The sequence below is a fragment of the Astatotilapia calliptera genome, chromosome 20, assembly GCF_900246225.1.
Source record: "Astatotilapia calliptera chromosome 20, fAstCal1.2, whole genome shotgun sequence".
Lineage (NCBI taxonomy): Eukaryota > Metazoa > Chordata > Actinopteri > Cichliformes > Cichlidae > Astatotilapia > Astatotilapia calliptera.
Window position 1 is genome coordinate 3,778,143 of NC_039321.1, and position 20,753 is coordinate 3,798,895.

The window sequence follows — 20,753 nt, forward strand, 5'->3', positions numbered from 1 at the left end:
TTCAGACAATTTAGATGTAAATGTAGCACACAGCAGGAAGCGGTCTGCTTCAGACACTTTTGCACAGCTGGAAACACTTTCTGATTTAGGTGGTGCTTCCTGCACATCCTGTCCTCGGTAGGATGTGCAGAAAGTGGAACACCTACACCTGGTCATTTGTGCACTCACATGCACCACATGTCAAGACAAATTCAGGGCTGCAATTCATGCGTGAAGAAGGCTTAAGATGACAGTCGCCGATCAAAGTAATATTACAACAAAACAAAAGTTAAACTGACCTTTGACCTCCCTCTGGGTCCTTTTATCATCCGACCATCTATGTCCAGATCTGCGGCTTCGGTCAGGGAAGAGGAATCTGGAAGAAGTGAAAAAGACAATGAGAAGGGAGATGAGATGACTCTATTTACCATCACAGTAGATTTAAGAATTAGGCAATCAAGACGTGAAAGATAAGTGTTATCTTTCAGTACAAAATCTGTTAATTTAAGCAGTTTAGGAAAAATATTTCATCATCCATCCACTTTCGTAACTGCTTATTCAATTCAGGAGGAGCCTCAGCTGTCACAGAGGGAGAGGCAGAGATATTAAAGGCTGAAGCAATATTATTCTAAGGAAAATATTTTAGTGTCTGACTGGAGAGACATGGCTAGTGTAGCAGCCATACAAGTATAAGCTATAATACTGTGATGTCCTTGTGTCTAACTTTAGAGCTCTCTGTAAAGTATTTGATGTCCAAGCTCCACTTTCACAGGCTTAGCAGTAATTAGAGTTCAGTTTCTTTATGCAGTGCCATTTCACAACACCGGTCCCCTCAAGGTGCTTTATATTGTAAGCTACAGACCCTATATTATTATAAAGAAACCCCATCACACAACCGTCTTTGAGCTAGCATTTGGCGACAGTGGGAAGGAAAAACTCCCTTTTAACAGGAAGAAACCAGAACCAGCTGCACAGAAGCCCCGCCTGCTGCTCAGTTGCTTTGTTTACTTCAGGTAACCAATCAGAAGAAAGCTGGCTTAAAAGTGAAGCAAAGGAAGCTAAAAGGCTTATTTACAGTTACTGGCCTTACTGTAGGTATAAGTGTTTTTAGTGTATCTGTGTTTTTTCATACGGTGTCGAGGAGTGATGCTCAGCCTCAGTGTGTTCCCAGCTCTTCTCAGGATCTGGGCCAGGTCTCGGTGCTGTAGACCTGCGACCGGCCGACCCTCCACCGCCTCCAGCTGGTCTCCGGGCTGGATCTGCCCGCTGCGAGCCGCCGGGCTGCCACGACGCACCGTCACGAACCGGTGAGACATCAGCGATGGGGCTGGAGAAAGGAGAGAAAGAGGTCACATGGTCAGACATCACCTGGACAAATCATGATATTTTTGGTACAGACTGCTGAGTTGAAATGACAAATAAGAACACTGAAACCTGCCAAATATTTTTCCAAAAAGTACAATTAACGATTAGGACAGGATTTACTCAGAACTGTGAGACTTTAGCCGACGCTGTGTATTCTCTCCTCGCTGCTGTGTAATAATACATGTGCTTCACTTTTAATAATTGAGGCCTGTTCACTCTGCTTGGCTGAACTACCAGCTGGTGCAGCTAAATAAAGGAGCAGAAAGACCCACAGTCAAACCACATTAACACCAACTGCAGGGTGTTGGTATGACCTGTGGTGGTCACATGACTGTTGTCTATCAGCACAGAGTAGAAACAAAGAAACAAAGACTCGCACACAGCAGTGATCTGGTTTTCACTCCTGTATGACACCCAAAGGCGTCCTGTGAGGGCAGGATCGATGCCTAAACACTGTCACAGAAACGTGTTGGTGAGGTTGGACAGAGCAACGTTTGAGTATAATGTACACTTGCCTGTAATTGTAATTTTGTCCTCAAAACTAAGACTAATGGTGCACCTGATTAAAGTAGCCCTGCCCACCTGCCAAGACATATAAAGACTGAGACTCTGGCAACTTTAGTTCCCATTTCTAGCATGAAGAGAAAGTGATGCAGGCAGTAGCAGTGTTAGTGGGGAGGAGGGAAACCACAGCACAGTACAACGTGCACTATTTCTAAACAGAAAACTGAATCAAACTGAAAACCTTTGACACAAATTTCCTAAAGAAAGTACTCTTTGAGTTGCTTTAACCTTTGTAAAGTTGCTGCACATGTGCAATCCGCTCTGCAACCCACCTCCACCCCAGGCACTCCTGCTATGGCCTTTTCTGAATGAATCCATGTCGTGTTGTTACTGACGCCTGTTCTGTGTGCTGTGCTTCTGCGCTCCTTGCCTCTGGGGTTTTCACATATGTACATAGTCGAGCCATGCTACCAAATAGGGAAGGGAATTGATAAGAATATAGTGATTCTGATTCCATTATCAATATCATTTATCGACTTGATTCCTTATCGATTCTCATTGGGTTGAGCCACCACCAAGCAGCAATAAAGAAATAATATTCATGCAAATTAATTGCATGCTGTAGTCAAATGTTTGTGCGTGTTATTTCACCTCTTTGTTATGATCAGTGTTGGAGTTGTTACTCAAAAAAATCATTATTACGCATATTACACAGAACACTTTTCTTAAAAATGATGCAGTTATTTACTCCCGGGAAAATGTTCTCATTACACTCGTTACTTTCATGTTACTCTGTAATATGGCTGAAGCACAATGTCTCATTATCACCATTTAAAAATATAAACCTGAGGCTACAACCCCACACCAACACAAGTCCCTAATGAGGACACACACGTCTCTAAGATCTTTCTCTTTGTAGAATATAAAGCTGTCTCGGCAGATGCTTGCATCGAAGTTGTGTTAGCAGCATAATGCGGTTGTTTCTGTCCTGGATGCAGTTTTACACTTTACCATTTATCTCGTCCTTTTGTGCAATAAAAATAAATGTCCACATCCACACTCCAGACTGTGTCACTATTTTCCTCCTCTGGCACGCAAACTGACATCAGCTGATTGTAGTGCGAGTGCAGGAACCAATAAGCAGGATCGATAGGACCTGGACTACTGGGTACCGGTTTCCTACAATAGCCAGTGCTCCCATCCCTACTATCAAATATAAATATATATTTAAATTTGTCACAGTGGAGGCACTCTGAGGTGCGCCTATCTGAGCACGTTCATTAATCACTGGTGGACTTTGCACCAATACTAAATCTTGTTTAGAACCAGTTAATCTCAGCTCGATCCTGCTCTGAACTTGTTTCCTTTTTAATCACTAAACTGAGGGAAAAACATTTGTAGGAGTTTGTTTTTGTAACAGCCAAGTTCACACACACACGTCTTGTTTCTGTCACTTCAGGGGACAATGTAGTGTTTAAAGTTATTTCTGGAGATTCACACTGGTCAGAAGTTAAGCTAACATTAAACCAAAGATGTAGCATTAAATTATTTACCTGTTCAAGTCCCCATAGTGTGGTATCACATACAGAATTATGCCTTTGTATTATTTCTATCGTAACACGCATACTAAGTGCACATAAGCTAAAGCTGAAGCTCGAAACCAAATCTAAAACCTTAAAAATCCTTTTAAATGTCTGTTTTAAAGTGAGGACAGTCCTCACAAAGACACACACACACACACACACACACACACACACACACACACACACACACACACACACACACACACACACACACACACACACACACACATTGATCCAAGCCAGTGTTGAAATCTCTGGGAGGGAGGACCATGGGGGGAAATTCTGAGAAAGATTTTCTAGCTCAGAGACACTAATCATTGAATCGCTGAGAACAAAGAAAATGGAAGACAAACGAAAAAGAAAAAAACGTTTCCGGTTGAACAGACTGCGTGGTCACATGACCAGCAAATACACAAACCGATGACCCTGAAACCACCACCGAGTCCCAACTCCTGACTGTGTGCAGAGTTTCAGGTTGTAAAGTCTAGGAGATAAAACATGAAGTGACTGAAGGCCAGAGAGCTCACCTGATTACAGTAACCTGCTCACATGACCCAGTTTAACAAAGACAGTAGCTGTTAGGGGTATGTAGAACAAAAACACTGCATATTGACTGACTTATGATGCACAAAACAACCATAAAAATGGCAAAAAAATGGGCGCAACCACTTGTAAAATGAGCAAGTGACACAAAATGACTAAAAGGAGATTAAAAAAATGATAACGGCAACAATAAGAAATGAGCACAAAGATATGCAATATGGGCAAAGATGACCAAAAAGCAACAAAAAGCAGTCATAGAGAAATAAAATACAGATATAAAAAGGTACAAAAATGAACAAAAGGGTTCCTATGTAGAGCATAAATTTATAAAGTTGAAAAATTATGAGCTGAAATGAACTTTTATACACATAATATTTCTAAATCACCTGTTGGCTGGTTCAGTGCACACTATGAATGGACAGGATATAATCTGGTATAAAAATATATATTGAAAATATTAAAAATGCAGCTGGCTTTTATCACTGACTCTGGAGGATTAACGTACTACTTCAAATGAAGCTGAAAGTTAATTAAACAGAGGCTGCCCCGACGTGAGAAAACCTGCATGAGAATTTTTCGTGCTGCCGTCGACCTGCAGCTCAGACACAGCCTGAACAAATAAACTGGCCTGCACTCGGCAGGACTGCGATGTAAACAGGATTCGCAGAGAATGGACTGAAGCAGGACAAAAATCCCACCTGCTCCTTTAAAGTCACTTTAAGAAGCTTTAAAATATCAAAGAGGCAAAAGAGTGTGTATTTAATGCTGTTTAAACACACGGTGTAGGAGGGTGAATGCGAGCGTGTGAGCTGATAAGAAAGTGCTGAGATCACTGTGTTCAGTCAGTGGAGGAGGCACCGCGAGGCTACAGAGAGAGAAATATGCTTCAGTGAAGCAGAGGAGGAGAAGTGTGATAATATCCAGGCTGACAGCTGCAGGCAGAGAGCGATGAGAAAAACCCAAAACTGATAAACAGTCACTACAAATCTTTGTGTCTTTTGTATTTCTGTGCACACATCTGTCTCCCTGCCTTTGCCTTCATGCATATCCAGTTGCTTCTTACTGGACGATAACAGCCTGGTCTCACAGGTACTATGAGACCATAGTTTCTATACACAGTCTCACATTTTCAGAGGACAAAGCAGTTTCATGGTCAGGCCCGCTTCTTTGTTACTTGATTACAAATGAAGCAGACATCAGAAATTTACTCAAAGTGCTGAATTTGTATTATAGAGCTTTTCACTGTAAAGAAGAGAGAGAGCAAGTAAAAAATCAACAGTCTGGTAAAATCAATGAATGGACTGGCCTGAAGTGCATGATCACAGAATTCTTTCCATTGTTCAGAAAAACTATTTTACAACATCTAACCATGTCAAGAACACTCTCGGGGCGTGTCATTGTCACTGGTGGGACTGGGTCACTGGTGTTCATTAATCACGTGACTGCTGATAGCAGTCATGAATTATGAAGTGTATATGGTTATACGCTCTGCTCAGATTAGGACAGATCCTTCAATGACCCAATAACAGCAGCTGCAGACAGTAAAAGCAGCCCAAGAGTGAAGAAATGGAATTAACAGCCAGTCAGCTGATCTCAACCCAACAGGGCAGCTTTTCAGTTATTAAATAGAAAACAGAAGGCAGAGAGACCCACAAGCAGCAACTGAAGGTGACGGCAGTAAAAACCTGTAAAAATGCAGCATTTGGTCTTGTTTTCATTCAAGTATTAAAAACATTCAAAATCATTTTAACTTGTTTACTTTTAAGCCTCTAAAAATTTGGGGATGTGCATAAAAATATCCAAATATTCCCAAAAAGTTCATGCAAAGGTTTTTCTAAAACCCTTGAAATAAAGCTGAAACTCACACGTCTGCACTCACATCTTAATTGTCTGATGTAAAACCAACCGTGGTGGTTTACAGATACAAAAACTGTGTCCTCTACAAATCATAGCCCCCCCATCCCAGAGGATAAAGTCCTGTGTGTCTCCTAATGACAGTGCCCCGTGTTCCCTCTTGGTCCACTGAACAATGTATTTTTTAGGCTCTGGTAAAGTTTTGCCGTAAAAACAAAGTAGAGACTAAGTAAAGACCAACCTCCTTTTCAGCTTGACACATCACGTCAACAGTTTCACACAAGTCTCTTGTTTTCGATGTAGGGTGGGGGTAAAGTGTGGGACCGAAACTACAAGTTAAAGAACTTAAATTATTGAAGAAACTATAAAAAAACTTTAAAAATTGTGCCAAAAATCCATAAATCAAACTTCTATTCAGCCGTTTTTTCTGCTCAAACATATAACTATTTCATATGTCCTGACATGTACTTCTGGACATTTCCTTCTCCTTCCGTGTGAGGCCTCTCTGGGTCTGACTCCATGAATCATGTATGAGAACATTTGCTAGATCACTTTCTCCAACCACAGTTCTGACTCCAGATGTGCTGCACAAAGAAAACCAATAAAATATTAACCTGTTGAGGAAAAATTCAGCTTGATATCTCAAAGTAACTAAACATTCATGATTTTCACCACAACACCACAACCAGCACCACGATCCAGACTCTTTGGTCAGGCGGCTCATCGTGTTTTTGTTTATTTACTGTCCTTGTGGTAAACTCTGATGCAGTTTTCTGTGTATGGCTCAGAAAAGATGCTGTTTGGTTGTTTGGGGTTTGAATATAATACCAAAAATGATTTACTGACGTTGTTATGCGGCCAAAAGACCCTCCTGTGCCTGCACACAGAATAAATCCTCATCATAAGACCTCTTCCACATTCCTCAAACATCACACATACCTCCTGTCTGCCCACATGAACCCAGGTGCTTTTCTGCTGGTGCAGAGTCGCAAACAAGTCCGCTCTGCCTTCTCTCTAAAAGGCTAGAGGCCATGTTAACATATCAACATCAACACATAACAGCTAGCTTCATGACACTCATCACATTTTCCTGTCATTTGATGTTTTGTTATCACCAGCTGGCATTTTATAAATGAAAAAAAAAAGAAAAAAACTCAGTAGTTTTCTGCACACTGCTGCTTTAAATTAATTTTTACTCAAGCCCAGTTTATTTGTGTGTGGGACTTATAAAGTCTTATTTGGTATTCATAATCCTGCAAGTAAGTGGCTCCTGATTCTAGACCTGCGACACTGGAACTTTTCCCCCCGGATAAGAGACGCTGCTCTGACTGTTGAAACATGAATAATTGTATTTCAGATTAGGCTCTGGCTCTAAACCAGCCTTCGGAGTGAAAAACAACCCCAGGAGACACAGTTACATGTTGGGGAAGCACACAAAGAGCTCTTGGAAAAAACAAAAACCTAAATTCATTTTGTATCTGCTGAGTTTTCTATATTCAATATGTTCCACAATTTCATATCCATCTATATCTACAGTTCACATGTCTGTAGCTCATGAGGTAGAACAGGTAATCCACTAATTGGAAGGTTGGTGGTTCAATCCCGGGGTGACCGAGGGACTCTGATGTGTTCATTGTGTAAATGTTCGATAGTGCTTCTATAAATGGGTGAATGATGCACGTTGTATAAAGCACTTAGACTGCTTCAGTAGAAAAGCGTTATTTAAGAATCAGTCCTCACAATATTGCAGTTTGAAGTCTCAAAACATAAAATATAGTACGGAAAATTTCCCAAGGCGTTCCCGAGCCAGCTGAGAGATGTAATTTCTTCAGGATGTCCTCCATCTACCCCGGGGTCTCCTCCCAGTAGGACGTGCCAAATATCCTCACCTACGAGGCACCCAGAAGGTGCTGGAGTCACTTTATGTGCGCCACAACCAATTATTGTTTTTTTTGTCAGCATTATCATTGCCCTGCTCACTGATTTAGTCCCACCTCCGACTGGCTTCAGAAGGCTCACCTGCACATATATAAAGCCAGCCTACAGGTCCAGCCCTAAAGAGCAACATGGGGCCCCCCATCTGCAGGAGGGGCTGTCGGAGCATCCTCAAAGTCAGGTAGTTACCACATGAACAGCAGGAGCACCTATTATTACACTTTATTCCAATCATATTGAATCCAATAACTAAAGTCATGCTTCTCCCACTAGTCGCCATGGGTCATGAGCCTGAACCATGAAGTGGCAAATTATAATGTGTACTTTTACACACATCAGTTCACACAGTTTCAGTAAACTCAGCCTCACACAGAGTCCTGAGGTTCAAATATGTTTGTCATCACTTTTATGACAGATTATAGCAGTGTCATAGCAGAATGTTTGCAGTGATTTTATTGATGCTTCCCATTTATATACAGACTATAGCCTCTAATTTAATATAAATACTCAAATATGACCACATGTAACCAAGTAATACCAGCACGCGTCACTGCAGCACGACATAACTGAATTCTATGTGTTTAGAAAGTCAGAGTTATGCTAATAAACAGATTTTGTCAGCAGCGCAATAAGCAGATGATGTCTGAGTATTAATATTTGGAGTTTTATGCTGTGGGACTTTTACGGGTGAATGGTTAAATACATGAGGATGTTTCTCGTTGCGAGGACGTTGAGTCTGTAGCTCACCTTGGGAGAGCTTCAGAAGACTGCTAGAGCACAGGTGAGAGTTCAGGTTCAGGGTAAGAAGCACGTTAATGCATCATGTACAGGAAGTCCTCACAAGTGCTGAAAGACAAATGTGTGTGTCTGTCCAATTTCATAGTCCAATAAGCCTGAAGTCACCTGCGCTCCAGTTTGTCAAACACACACAGCCCAGCTCATAATTCTGCTGAATTATGGATTAAAGCTGCTATTAATAGAAAGTTTAACATCTCCTATTCCGAATGCTAAAGCACGAACAGACGCATTCACACTCGACACACGACCGCCTCGGGAGCACAGGCTGACGTTTTTTCAGAAATTCTTTGAGTCACGGCATTCCTCTGGGAATCATGGGAGCTTTGCTGTTCATAGTGTGACTGGAATGGGACAGGAAAGAAGTCAGCATGTATAACAACGGGTCAGTTTTTAAATAAGGACACGTAATGCTCATCACTATGTATCATTTTTGGTCCTTTTGGCTATTTGGTGGTTGTTTCCAGCCAAAGATGGATCTGGCCACAGTGATGTCACCCATTGGTTAACCCTGTAAAACCCAACCCATCAAGAAATAGCCAGAAAATTTAGATTTTTTTGGAACTGGGATGATTATTAACCCTTATAACAAAATTCACTTTTTTATTTTTTTTGCTATATCATGTTTATGATTTGACATTTGATACATTACACAGTTTTTGGCAACTTTTTATTAGCAAAAATGTTCATTTTAGACAAAAAAAAAAAAAAAAAAGAGTTTGGTCAATAACATTTTGAAATTATGGCAAGTATTGATCATGTTGATGCGATAGAGGTCTCAGAAACTCATCTATCAAATATGATACAAAGGGTTAATGAGGCGCTCTTGCTGCTGACTGATTCTGCTATTACCATCTTTGGATGCTGAAGCCAAACAAGGGGTCACATGTGACTGAAAAACCCAGGGATGCTGCACGCTCATGGTGAAAATATATTTATTTGTCCCTTTGACTTTAAATGGAATTATAATTTACAACTCAATGTTGTTTCTTTTCAGTGAGGCTTGAAATTAGCAACTGAGACCAGAAATTCATTAGAAAAGTGTTTACATTTTCTCAAACCTCCGTACAACATGACTTCTTTTTGATGTCAGAATGATCCAGGATATTATAAATAATCTTTTATTTAACTATCATTCATAATTAAAAACACAGAGATGGAAAATGAGAGGAATAGTTGAACTATAAGGATTAATACGGGCTACATATATATTCTCGTGTTAATTTTGGGACTCCTTTAACAGTGAACCACAGCTGGAAATAGACAGCACATCTGGACACAAACAGGCCGGCAGATGAAGCTAAGCTCTGAATGAATTTCAAAGGGTTATGTCATGAAGATTTAATATTACATAACTTACACACAGGCGCACACATTGTTTTAATATTGTCAGAAAACAGCAAAGGTAACAAAAATTAAAGAACTATTTAATTAAAAATTGAAATTTGCTACCAAGCTCATTCTTCAGCCCTGTGCATGTTTGCATTACTGATGATGTGGGAACATACAGTAAAAACCACATCATACAGTCTGAGCCACAGTGAGGACCAGACACCTCACAAAGGTCTAAACTCAAACTGGTCCACACACACACACACACACACACACACACACACACACACACACACACACACACACACACACACACACACACACACACACACACACACACACACACAAAATAACGGCACATAGTTTCAATGAGGTGAAACTATTTCAGACATTCCTGAGAGCTGATACAGATTGAGGAGGAGAACAAGGAGACAGGAATAAAAGGGAGAAGGATTTAGATTAAAGAGGGAGCAAGGGAGGAAACAGATTCATAGTAGCTGGAGAGAAACATGTTACCAGCTCTGACTACATTCAAGTGTTTCTTCCAGATGCTGCAGTAAGTGAAAGCCTGTTATTTTGTCCTGTACACTGTGGACTCTGATGCCACTGACACCCAGAAACAGAAACAGTTATTGCTGCCACTGCAACTGTATTTTCACAAAACTTCACTTTCCCTTTTGTGTGGTGGACAAACATGAATCAGTGGACTCCTCAGTATCTAATCTGATATTACTTTTTAGTATCAACTGGAAGCTTTGAAGAATCTCACATTAGATGAGAATCATCAAACATAAAGAAGCAGCATGTGGCTCTTTAGATGAGAAAGAAAACATTTAAGTTGCAGATTCATTTATTTTCTTAATAAGCTAGTGTTGGTTAGGGTTCAAATGTACTGCTTTATGTAGGTTTTTCCATTATTATGCAAACCCAGGACAAAACTCATTTAAGATAACAGTGTTGAAAGGCAACAACTTCTAGTTTCTGAAATGATTCTTCTTATGCAACCTCACCCCAACAATAAATGGTTCACAGGCGATCTGGTTAGCGCCTGTAGTCAGATGACAAAAAACCCTCTTAAAAAAAACTTTACTAGGGAACAAAGCACAAGAGGAGCAGGCTGTGAAAACTTGTTCCACAGCAGTGCACGTACAAATTCAGGAGTACCTTTGACCCACACACAGCAGGACTCTAAATCAATACGGCTCAGGCACAGACACGATGATGGACGGACCTCCCAGAAACCAAGTCAGCCTTGAATTTAGAAGAAAGCTTAAAAATCCAAACTAAACTTACATTTGGAGTCCTTGACAGTTTTCAGAGCTGACTGCAGTCGCTCCAACATGATGGATAATTCAGACCTGAACCGAGCCGAGACCTCAACAATGCTCTGTCCTTGTTTCTCTGTCCTCACTGTTTGTCCTTCTGTCTCTCTGTGCTGTCTGCGTGAAGCAGGTTGCGGCTCTAAAAGCAGGAGCTGGACTGAGTGAGCTGAGCTGCAGTGAGTGATAGAGGGACAGTCAGAGGGGGCGGGGCTTATGCAGAGCAGATAGCGGTGGGAGGGAAATTACTCATGTGGAGGGGAAGGAATGCTAACAGTGGAGATGATTGTTATATTTCCAAAGGAGGAGGTGCAGTGGAGTGCTGTGTATCATTGTCGCTCAGTTCTCTGTTCCTTCCAGCTGAATGCCGACCAGAGAAGCTCAGGTGCAGCTGAAATCAACCAGAGAGTCGCCACAAACCCAGCTGTGGAAAATCCCTCAGTGCTTTTGCACAGCTACTGTACTGTGTCCAGCTTCTGCTGCTTTTTGTGTCAGCTCCACCACAGTTTCAGGAGGAGGGAATCTTGGACTGCATTTATGTATTACTGTGCTGCTTTTATCTGAAAGCTTTAACTCCTCCCTGTACACCCGCGGCTTGTTTACATGTGAAACGAGTTGCTTATTAACCCAAACTAAACTGTGATATGCAAATCTAGTGCCCAGGGTTATAGTTACTTATAAGCTAAGTGCTCTTGTTTTGTAATTATTACAAGTAACCTTTATTTTATTGCAGCTGAGTGCCTTAAAATCACAGCAGACACGTATAAACATCAGTAAGGTAACTCTGGCCTGAGGCTGACGAAGCCATTTTTCTCAGCTTCTATTGTAGCCAGAATGTACAGAAGGAACATAATGGATATCCGGTTCAAAACTTCCTGTTTCTCCTCTGGTCCTTTTTAACCAATACAGATAAATTTTATCTGCATGCACCAAAGCTTGTTCAAACAGAAACCAAAAATGTACCAGTATAAAAAGTCTTGCCCTTCCCTCCAAAATCAGATGTTTGTTTATTTGAATATGAACTTGAACTCTGGATCGCTGGTGAACAGTAGGCTTGAAAAACAATTTTCAAGTTTCCATCATTTATTTATTTATTTTTTTCATCCTATATCTTCAGAGAGATTGAAGGATTTCAATAGGTTTTATTTTTAACCCATTTCAAGTGTCAGTGGGTAACATTTCCAACTCTGTGATCCAGCCCACTGAATTCCTTTACTTTTAAATTACCCACTTCCCCTCGGGCTAAGTAGAGAGGTTGTGTTTCTTACTTATGCATCACATATATTACCAAATGAAAGTCCCTTTCAAGTCCAATAGCTCTCTCCACTAATTGACTGCCTGCTTTTTCTAACAGTTTGATTTGTCGCCATTTAGTGATCAATGGAAATAACTTGTTTGCTTTCTCTTCTTGTTTTGGATGAACAGTCAAATTTTCTTTTTGCTGGAAGAATAATATCGCCACAATTTAACCACTAGACCATCTAAACAACATTTGCTTAATGATAATTTGAAGCAGTTGTTTTTCTATTGTCCGTTTCAGGTATATTCTTCTTGAATCCTGTTTCTGTTGTACTTCTTTGTGCGTCACACACAGGAATGTCAAACTAGGACGGATAAAGTGAGGAAAATAATCTACGATACTAAACACAGACCAGGGGCCCAAAGGGGAGGTTAACAAGCAACACAAGCAGACTGAGGGTTTAAATAGAGGCATGATGTCATTAGGGAGAGAGAACACAGCTGGGGGAAACAAGGCACAGGTGAACAAAATCAAACTAATGAGACAAATGGGAAATAAAGCTAAATACATGGCACAAGAGACAGCACCAAAATACAGTACAAAGTAATGACACAGAAAAAGACCTAACACAAAGACTAAGCCTGGATACGAGGAAACAGGGAGCACAGGGGAGGTAAAAACAAACTGAAAACTCCAGGACCTAAATATAACCTCAAAAGATGACCTAAAATACAAAACTCAATCATATAACAGGCGGTGACGCCGACAGAAGCTGGACATACGGAGGACTCTTTGCCACTCACCTCCACTCACTTCCTGAGAGGCGATAACAAATCCAAAGCCTTCTCCTTGTCGCCTCCTCAGCTCCACATCCACTGACTTTACTCCTCCTCCTCTTCCATCCTTAGGAACGGCTCCTAGTCCGCCCTCTCTGAGTGCAGGAGGTCCGCCGGCACTCTCCTCCACGCCCAACAAGTCACGTGGCTCTAAGGTCAGCGTCACAGGAACTGAGTCCAGGAAGCTAGTGCTCTGGATGAGGGCCGAGGCTGGAGGTCCGTTAGGCGTCTGGGCAGGAGGGGCACCTAAGGATTCAGTTCAGCTTTATTTGTATTCAGTCACAACATCTGTCATCTCAAGATGCTTATAGCTAAGAATTAGGCGACACTGTGGGTGCAACGGGACCCACATCATCTAAAAATGATCATTCTAAAGAAACCTGGCATTTTGGATTTGCTTGGAAAGCACAAGATTTGTTAAATGATTCCCTTAATAAATGATTTTCCTTTGCCTCTTTCTGGCTTTCTCGCTTTACAACAAAAAGTATTTTACTTAAATATTTACACAGCCCATCATAGTTAAGTAGAAATATGTAGAAGTGTAGAAATGTGCTGAAATATCTGCCTTTTGTTTTCCAATTTTCTGTTAAATAATAAATGCATTTATTATTTTCCTCTGCAGGAGCTGTTTCTGAGGCAGAACTGGGAAATCATGTCACTTATACACCAACAAAAACAGCTACTGGCACAGTCGCCACTCACTTAGCAGCACACCTCACTACTACTCTTGGATGCTTTTACCTTGGTGGTTCCCTGCTGCTGGTAGTTGCCCCTCCTGGGGACTCTCAAGGGCCAAGCCAGCCTGGCTGAGTGGGGGAATACCCCCCACCAAGGCACCCGTGGACGGGGAAGGCATGTCGGCTGAAGTGTTGGGGTGGGAGGAGGAAGGGCCGGTCATTCCGTGCGGGATGATGAGGCGTTTGTAGATGTTGGGGGTGACGACTGGGGAGGATACGGGAGCTGACGGAGGAAAGAGTAAGCCCTTAAGTTCTCATTATGTCATATAGATATGATCTAAAGTTAAGCAGTTAATCAAACCAGTTAACCAGTTAAAGTTAACCAAACAGTGAGTGACAATAGAAATTAAGTCTAAGCCTCCCGATGTGAAGGCATTCAAAATGAAAACACATTATTGGCCATTTCTGCATGCTTATTTACATTCTAGGAATTGCTGGATAACCTATGCTGTTCAATAACATTGATTAGTTTGCACCAAATATAACCAGTGTCAAAATGCATAAACATTTATGACACAATCATTGGCTGATGAGACGAAGACATCCTGCAGCCTGAGCCCGACATACTTAGATTTGCATTGGTGTTATTAACAGTCACAGTCATCAGTGAATCAGGGTTGGGGTAACGGGCGTATCTACCTCCTCTGTAGACCAGAAGTACAACCTCTCCCTGCTTGGTGTGTTCCTGCAGCACTCTCTGCACCTGAGGAAGGAAACAAACTCGTGTTTATTACTTCTGATGGAACTTCTTTAGTGTCAGATCTGTTCCTCACTCATCACGTCACATTAGACATCGGTTAGTTTTCATTAACCAATGGCTATGTCTGTCAGTAGTAACAAGGAGGGCTTAGGCAGGTAAACTACTGTGATTTGGATTTCTTTTTTAGGTTAAACAGGACCATCTCTCTTTCCTTGACACACAGAAATAAAACACCTCTAGGATATACGGAGAAATATCCACAAAACTCCCATGAGCACCCATGAGAGCTTCCCTCTTCCCAAAGACCAACTGTTCACTGCTGAGCTAACGTCAGTCAGAATATCAAGGTCGAGCGAGGTGATAAAGCCATGAAAATCTTTTACCTGGGAGAAGCTGAAGCTTTGGACGTCTGCTCCATTGATCTTCACTATAATGTCTCCTGACTGCAGCGACAGGCACTGCCTCCGATCCCAAACCCGCCTGACTACTGCCTGTTGACCCCCATTTCCTCCTGCTGTCACACTGAACCCCAGTCCCCCGCTCTCACTGCGGCTGAGAGCCACCGGCACGAGCTCCCCGCCGTGGGCTGTCCCCGGGGACCCGGCTCCAAGGGGGAGCACCAATCCCGGGTTTCCTCTGGATGCTGTGGAGGGTGCTTGGTGATTGGCCGGGCACCCGTTAAAGCCACAGGGTGGGATGTCTCTGGGTGGGGTCAGAGCGAGGGAGGTCTGAGGCATCAGTGGGCGATGCACAGGCGGACCAGGAGGTGTAGAAGAGGAGGGGGTGTTGTTTGTGCTGCTGGAGCTGGTGGAGTTTTGGAGGAGGCCCGTCTCGGGCTGAGAGAGCGCAAGTTTGGTAAGAGTGTGTGAGGATGAAGAAGTGATGGGGAGCGTGGAGGAGGATATGGGGAGCGTGGATGTGGACAGGTCACTCTCTGAGGACTTGGAGCTCTGATGTTGGAGAAGGGAAGTGGAAGAGAGGGCGGGGAGAGTGTTGCTGTTGTAGCGAATCAGAGAAGACCTGTGAGGAAGAGCAGAGTGGAACAGGCTGAGCACCATTACTTCTGAGATCACTGCTAAAGCTGCGCAGGATTTTTCCCAAAGGACAGAAGAACCTTTGAGGTACGTTTTCACAAAAAGAATCCGGGAAGCACCACGATGTGTGAGGTACTGCTGATGCCCTCACTGACCTTCGAGTTCCTGCATTGGATAGGCCGCCATCAGAGTCACTGTGATTGGTAAGCGTCCTCTCCGCTGGGTGTGGTGGACCCAGTGGGGTATCAGAAGACGTGGGGGTGGGTGGGCCCGTGAGTCCATTTGTCATTGGCTGAGTGGCATAAGAGGGCGGGGTTTGTGCCAGGCCTGGATTATAGAGAGAAGAAGATGAATCTGTTAATTTGTGTTTTATTTTTAACAGCTGTCAGAGAAAAGCAAAGTTCTTAGGTTCAACTCTGATGTGATGTGTTCTTTTACATGAGCTATAAATAAGTTCAGAGAGCGAGACAATGGGACCCTCCACGCAGACACGCCGACGGGTCCCACAGCAGGATAAGCCATTGTGTTTTGTTTATCTTATTTTGATAACTTTCTCACTTTGTAGAGACTTTTCATTGTAAACTCTCGCGCTTTTGTTCTGCCTTTGGAGGCCTTTGATCGGCTTTCCAACAAGAAATGTTAAATACCCCCGCTGGGACCCCTGAGCCGGCAGCTCATTACATCATCCTCCCTGGCTACAAATAGCAGAAATTAGTAAAATTACAAAATAATCGTTGTGTTTTTACAATCCTTTATTATTTGTTAATGTGCCACATTATTATGCAGTGAATTAAAATAAATTATTAATGTTTCTAAATTAAATTTGTATCACACAGCTGTGATGAGAGTAGAGGACTGTAAATGTAAACCATGTGGTTTCCACGGTTGCTCTGACCTGGCGTGCTGCCGTTGGCGTCCAGAGTGCGGCTGTAGGTGAGGTGCGTCAGGCCTCGGCTCAGGTTGCCGGACTCGCTGGGGGTCTGCGGCTGCTGAAAGGTCGGATATGAGGTTAGACACTTTTCCCCTGGTAGTGTATGTCCCACGAGTGGAGCCCACCTCACAGATGAACCACTGATTTAAGGGTCTAAATATTTGCACGGCTCACTTTTAAATGGCTGTGCAAGTCTTCTCAACCCCAATTATTAAAGATTGGCTGTCTGCATTTGCAAAACAAGAACAAGACACGATAACTCATTGTTTTTATCTCGGCTCTGCTTAATTTTGTCTCTGCTTGTTTGTATAAAGAGGAAATGTTAGTGTGTGCTAAAAGGCAGCTATTTCTTGTATTTTATGCCTGTTTTTACTGGCTGTGAAGTCATTGATCTCTTACACAGGCCTTAAAGTTTCCCACAGCAGGCAGAAGAGGAGTCATGGGGAATCTTTTAACTTGAAAGCACTGAAATGTTTCACCCTCTCTATGGGAAAAAAGTAAAAAAAAAAATCACACTAAAATAACTGATATTTAAACAGTTTTATGCCCTTAAGTAATTCAAGTAAATTTAGGGCTGTACCGTCTCCAGGCTCTGTTTGGGACAGCCGTCGGGGTTATAAAGCATCGGGTATCCTCTCCTCAGCACCACATCCACGCTTTGACCCATCGGTACCGACTTCAGCATCTCCACCACTTCTTTGTGAGAGCGACCCAGCACACAGGTGTCGTTGATGTAGACCAGGATGTCCGCTTCGAGGAAGCAAAATCTACTGGTTAGAGTCTTAATGTCTAACAGGACATGCAGGAGTGCATATGTGCAGCTGCTGCAGCTGAAATCTGTGATTACCAAAGAAATTAGTTTACAGTTAGAATCCAAAGACATGAAGTACACATTTTTACACTCAGTTTGACTTCCTGAAGCATCTCTGTCTGTCCACAACAAGCATAATCCATCATTTGAGTGAGAATATTGATGTTTTACGTTCTCTCGCCTTTCAGTGAGCAGTAAGGTGAACAGGCACAGGTACAAAATCCAGGTGTGAACCGAGAGGACTACAAGTGTAAATGAGATTTAATGTTTTGTGTCTTCTCATTCTGGGTGACAAAGTTTCATCTATTTAAAATGAAAACCACAACACGTGAACAGGTCTTAAGCTTGTTTTTTCCGTAGCTCTGTTTCATTCCTGATTCCACGCTGATCTCAGAGCATGTGAACCAACCCACAGGGAGGAGGCGTGGGTACGTGGGTCAGATTAAACTGTGTGTGAGAGCGCACGTGTGTGGATTAGTTGTAGATCATGAGATTAGTACTCAGCTCTTTATTTTTCTTAATCAACAGCACCGTAATCCTCCACAGAGAGAGAATCTCAACCTCTCTCCTCTGACCACCTGACCCACGACAACAACTCCCACTTTATGATGCTTTTTATGTGATTATGAGAGTCCAGATTGTGATTTGGGTTTTGAAACGTCCTGCTTTTACATTTGAACACATTTTACCTGGATTTCAGAAACCTGGATCCATAACCATGTAACAGATTCAGGTTTGTGACATAACTGAAGGTAAACTGTACTGTGATCAGTACCTGTGTTGAGAGCAGGCGGTCCTCCAGGTGTGACGCTGTACACCTGCAGAAACTCTCGGGGTCGACTTCCTCCAACTATGTTGAAGCCGAAACCTCGAGGACCTTTAGAGAGCCGAGTGTGGATGGAGTAGCCCTTCAGCTGACTGGGCTGGTCGGTGAACTCTGGGACTGAGAGGCGAGAGAAGACATGGGGGACAAAGAAAGGAGGCAGGCAAAGGAGGAAAAACGATGAAGAGAAGGGAAAGAGGAAATGTTAGTCCTATCCTCGAAGGATGCTTGTATAACTCCAGAGGTTCATGTGCAGGAAGGGAGAACGTGGACTCTTTCTTTCCGTGTAAAACTCACAGAGGACAGGCGTGCATCTATATTGTTCTTTTTTCTTTCTGATTGGTGTGACAATAAAAACAAAAAAAGTGGAGTTTGTGTGTCAGTGCTGCCCTCTGCTGGCTGCTGCTGCCAGAATGAAAGCATCCAAGGCAGTTTGTGTGGAAACGGGAAGTTTCAACACAAATACCACCTCAAATAAAAAGCATTTAACTAGAATTTAAAAATAACATATAACCATTTGAGGGTATGACTGTAATATTTTTAAATGTCCTTCAGAGAAGCAATTATGTGACATAATCATGAACAAAACAAGATGAATTGCATGTGAATGAATGATCTAAAACCGCCTTACGTTCTGTAGAAGACGTCGTCTCTTTGTTCTGAGTTCGAGGATCCAGCCAGCTGGTCGTCTTTGAATTATGGCTGATGGACAGAGGAACACACACATCCTAATTACCACCACCACCACCACCACCACCATCATCAACACACTGGACAATATAATCTGACAGATTGAGGATAAGTTAAAATGTAGTGCTTTTTCTGCCTGCTACTGGAAATTATTATTTTTGCAAAGACAGGAAACATTCAGCAACTCAGCTCAGTTTCCTGTTTGTGGGTCTCATGTCTCAGTTTGCAAGAAAATTTAAAAAACTGACACACAACAAAAACAAGCAGGACTGGTTCACAGAATAAGACATTTAAAGGATCAAATATTTTGTATGTACCAGACTTCATTGGAAAAAAGATAAATTTAAAGTTTAAACAGCATTACAGCGTCCATGGCTTTCCTCAACATATTTTTCTGATGGCCATAATCAAACGGATTAAATCAGCTGACACCAGAAGAAGAACTGATAAGTATTTCTCACTCGATGTAATACGGCTCCCCTGAATCACTGTAGGCCAGCTCCCAGTTTTCCGGCAGCGGACCTCCCACTCCCGCTCTTCCCCTCCCTACTCCTCTTCCCCCTCCTCCATTCTCCATTCCTACCGCGGACTCCCATGACTGGCTGAGAGGCAGGGTTGTGGGCGGGGCTCCAGCTGATCCTGCTGGTAGAGAATCTCGTCAACGCGCAAACACACCTGTGCAAGTAAGACTGGGATGTGTTACATGTGAGCTTCTCTACCCGTCAGCCCGCTGTCCTCCTCACTGTTGTCCCCTTCCTCCACAGCTTTCTCCAGGTTACTCAGAGACTTGCTCCTTGTCCTGAAGTTCCTCAGCAGGTTTCGATGTTCCTGGTATGTGATTGGTGGACTCTCTGGGCCAATGTGGACGGGGCGGGGCGTCCCATAATAATTCCCTGTGATTGGATGAAACAGAACAAACTGCTGTTTGAAACAGCTCAGGTTTGATGAACTTTTATAGTCAGAGATTTACACATTTCATATCTTCCTCCAGTTCTTACTACTCCATCCTTTCCAAAGGCTCAAACAGTCAGATTTTGTTAGGAAGTTTCCCCAAGTGAGTGAAGTGACCTGAAAGTAGTTATGTTGTAAGAGTGCTGGTCACCAAATATATGCCCCCCACCTACGCCACTACTAACTAAGGCGGCCATGCTAAATGATGTTTAGGCTGCAAGATGTTCACCACAGCGTTCTCTTTCATTTAGGCGAGTGCTAATCGAGCTGTGCGCTGCTGAGCGGTGAGCACAGATCCCACTGAAAGGATGTTAGGCCCGCGTGGAGTCTGGAGACAGTTTGGTCAGAAACAAGCACATACAGTGGCTTGCAAAAGTATTCGGCCCCCTTGAACTTTTCCACATTTTGTCTCATTACAGCCACAAACATGAATCAATTTTATTGGAATTCCACGTGAAAGACCAACACAAAGTGGTGCACACGTGAGAAGTGGAACGAAAATCAGACATGATTCCAAACATTTTTTACAAATAAATAATTGAAAAGTGGGGTGTGCGTAATTATTCAGCCCTGAGTCAATACTTTGTAGAACCACCTTTTGCTGCAGTTCCAGCTGCCAGTCTTTTAGGGTCTGTCTCTACCAGCTTTGCACATCTAGAGACTAAAATCTTTGCCCATTCTTCTTTGCAAAACAGCTCCAGCTCAGTCAGATTAGATGGGCAGCGTTTGTGAACAGCAGTTTTCAGAGCTTGCCACAGATTCTCGATTGGATTTAGATCTGGACTTTGACT

General features: G+C 42.6%; 1 protein-coding gene across 9 annotated transcripts in view; it reads right to left on the reverse strand.

Annotated features, from left to right (window-relative positions):
* Positions 1-20,753, reverse strand: part of magixa (MAGI family member, X-linked a) — a 62,622-nt gene that overhangs the window by 7,935 nt on the left and 33,934 nt on the right. For 6 of the 9 annotated variants that reach the window (XM_026153454.1, XM_026153455.1, XM_026153459.1 and 3 more), the window contains 13 exons: positions 19,731-19,904; positions 19,473-19,653; positions 18,953-19,023; positions 18,274-18,441; positions 17,268-17,437; positions 16,652-16,745; positions 15,912-16,083; positions 15,106-15,742; positions 14,662-14,725; positions 14,027-14,245; positions 13,253-13,531; positions 1,112-1,306; positions 279-355 (listed from right to left, as the gene is read on the reverse strand). In XM_026153454.1, coding sequence (XP_026009239.1) covers positions 279-355; positions 1,112-1,306; positions 13,253-13,531; positions 14,027-14,245; positions 14,662-14,725; positions 15,106-15,742; positions 15,912-16,083; positions 16,652-16,745; positions 17,268-17,437; positions 18,274-18,441; positions 18,953-19,023; positions 19,473-19,653; positions 19,731-19,904 — 2,501 coding nt within the window. The remainder of the gene's footprint in view (positions 1-278; positions 356-1,111; positions 1,307-13,252; positions 13,532-14,026; positions 14,246-14,661; positions 14,726-15,105; positions 15,743-15,911; positions 16,084-16,651; positions 16,746-17,267; positions 17,438-18,273; positions 18,442-18,952; positions 19,024-19,472; positions 19,654-19,730; positions 19,905-20,753) is intronic. The other 3 variants (XM_026153458.1, XM_026153460.1, XM_026153457.1) reach the window with 2 other exon arrangements.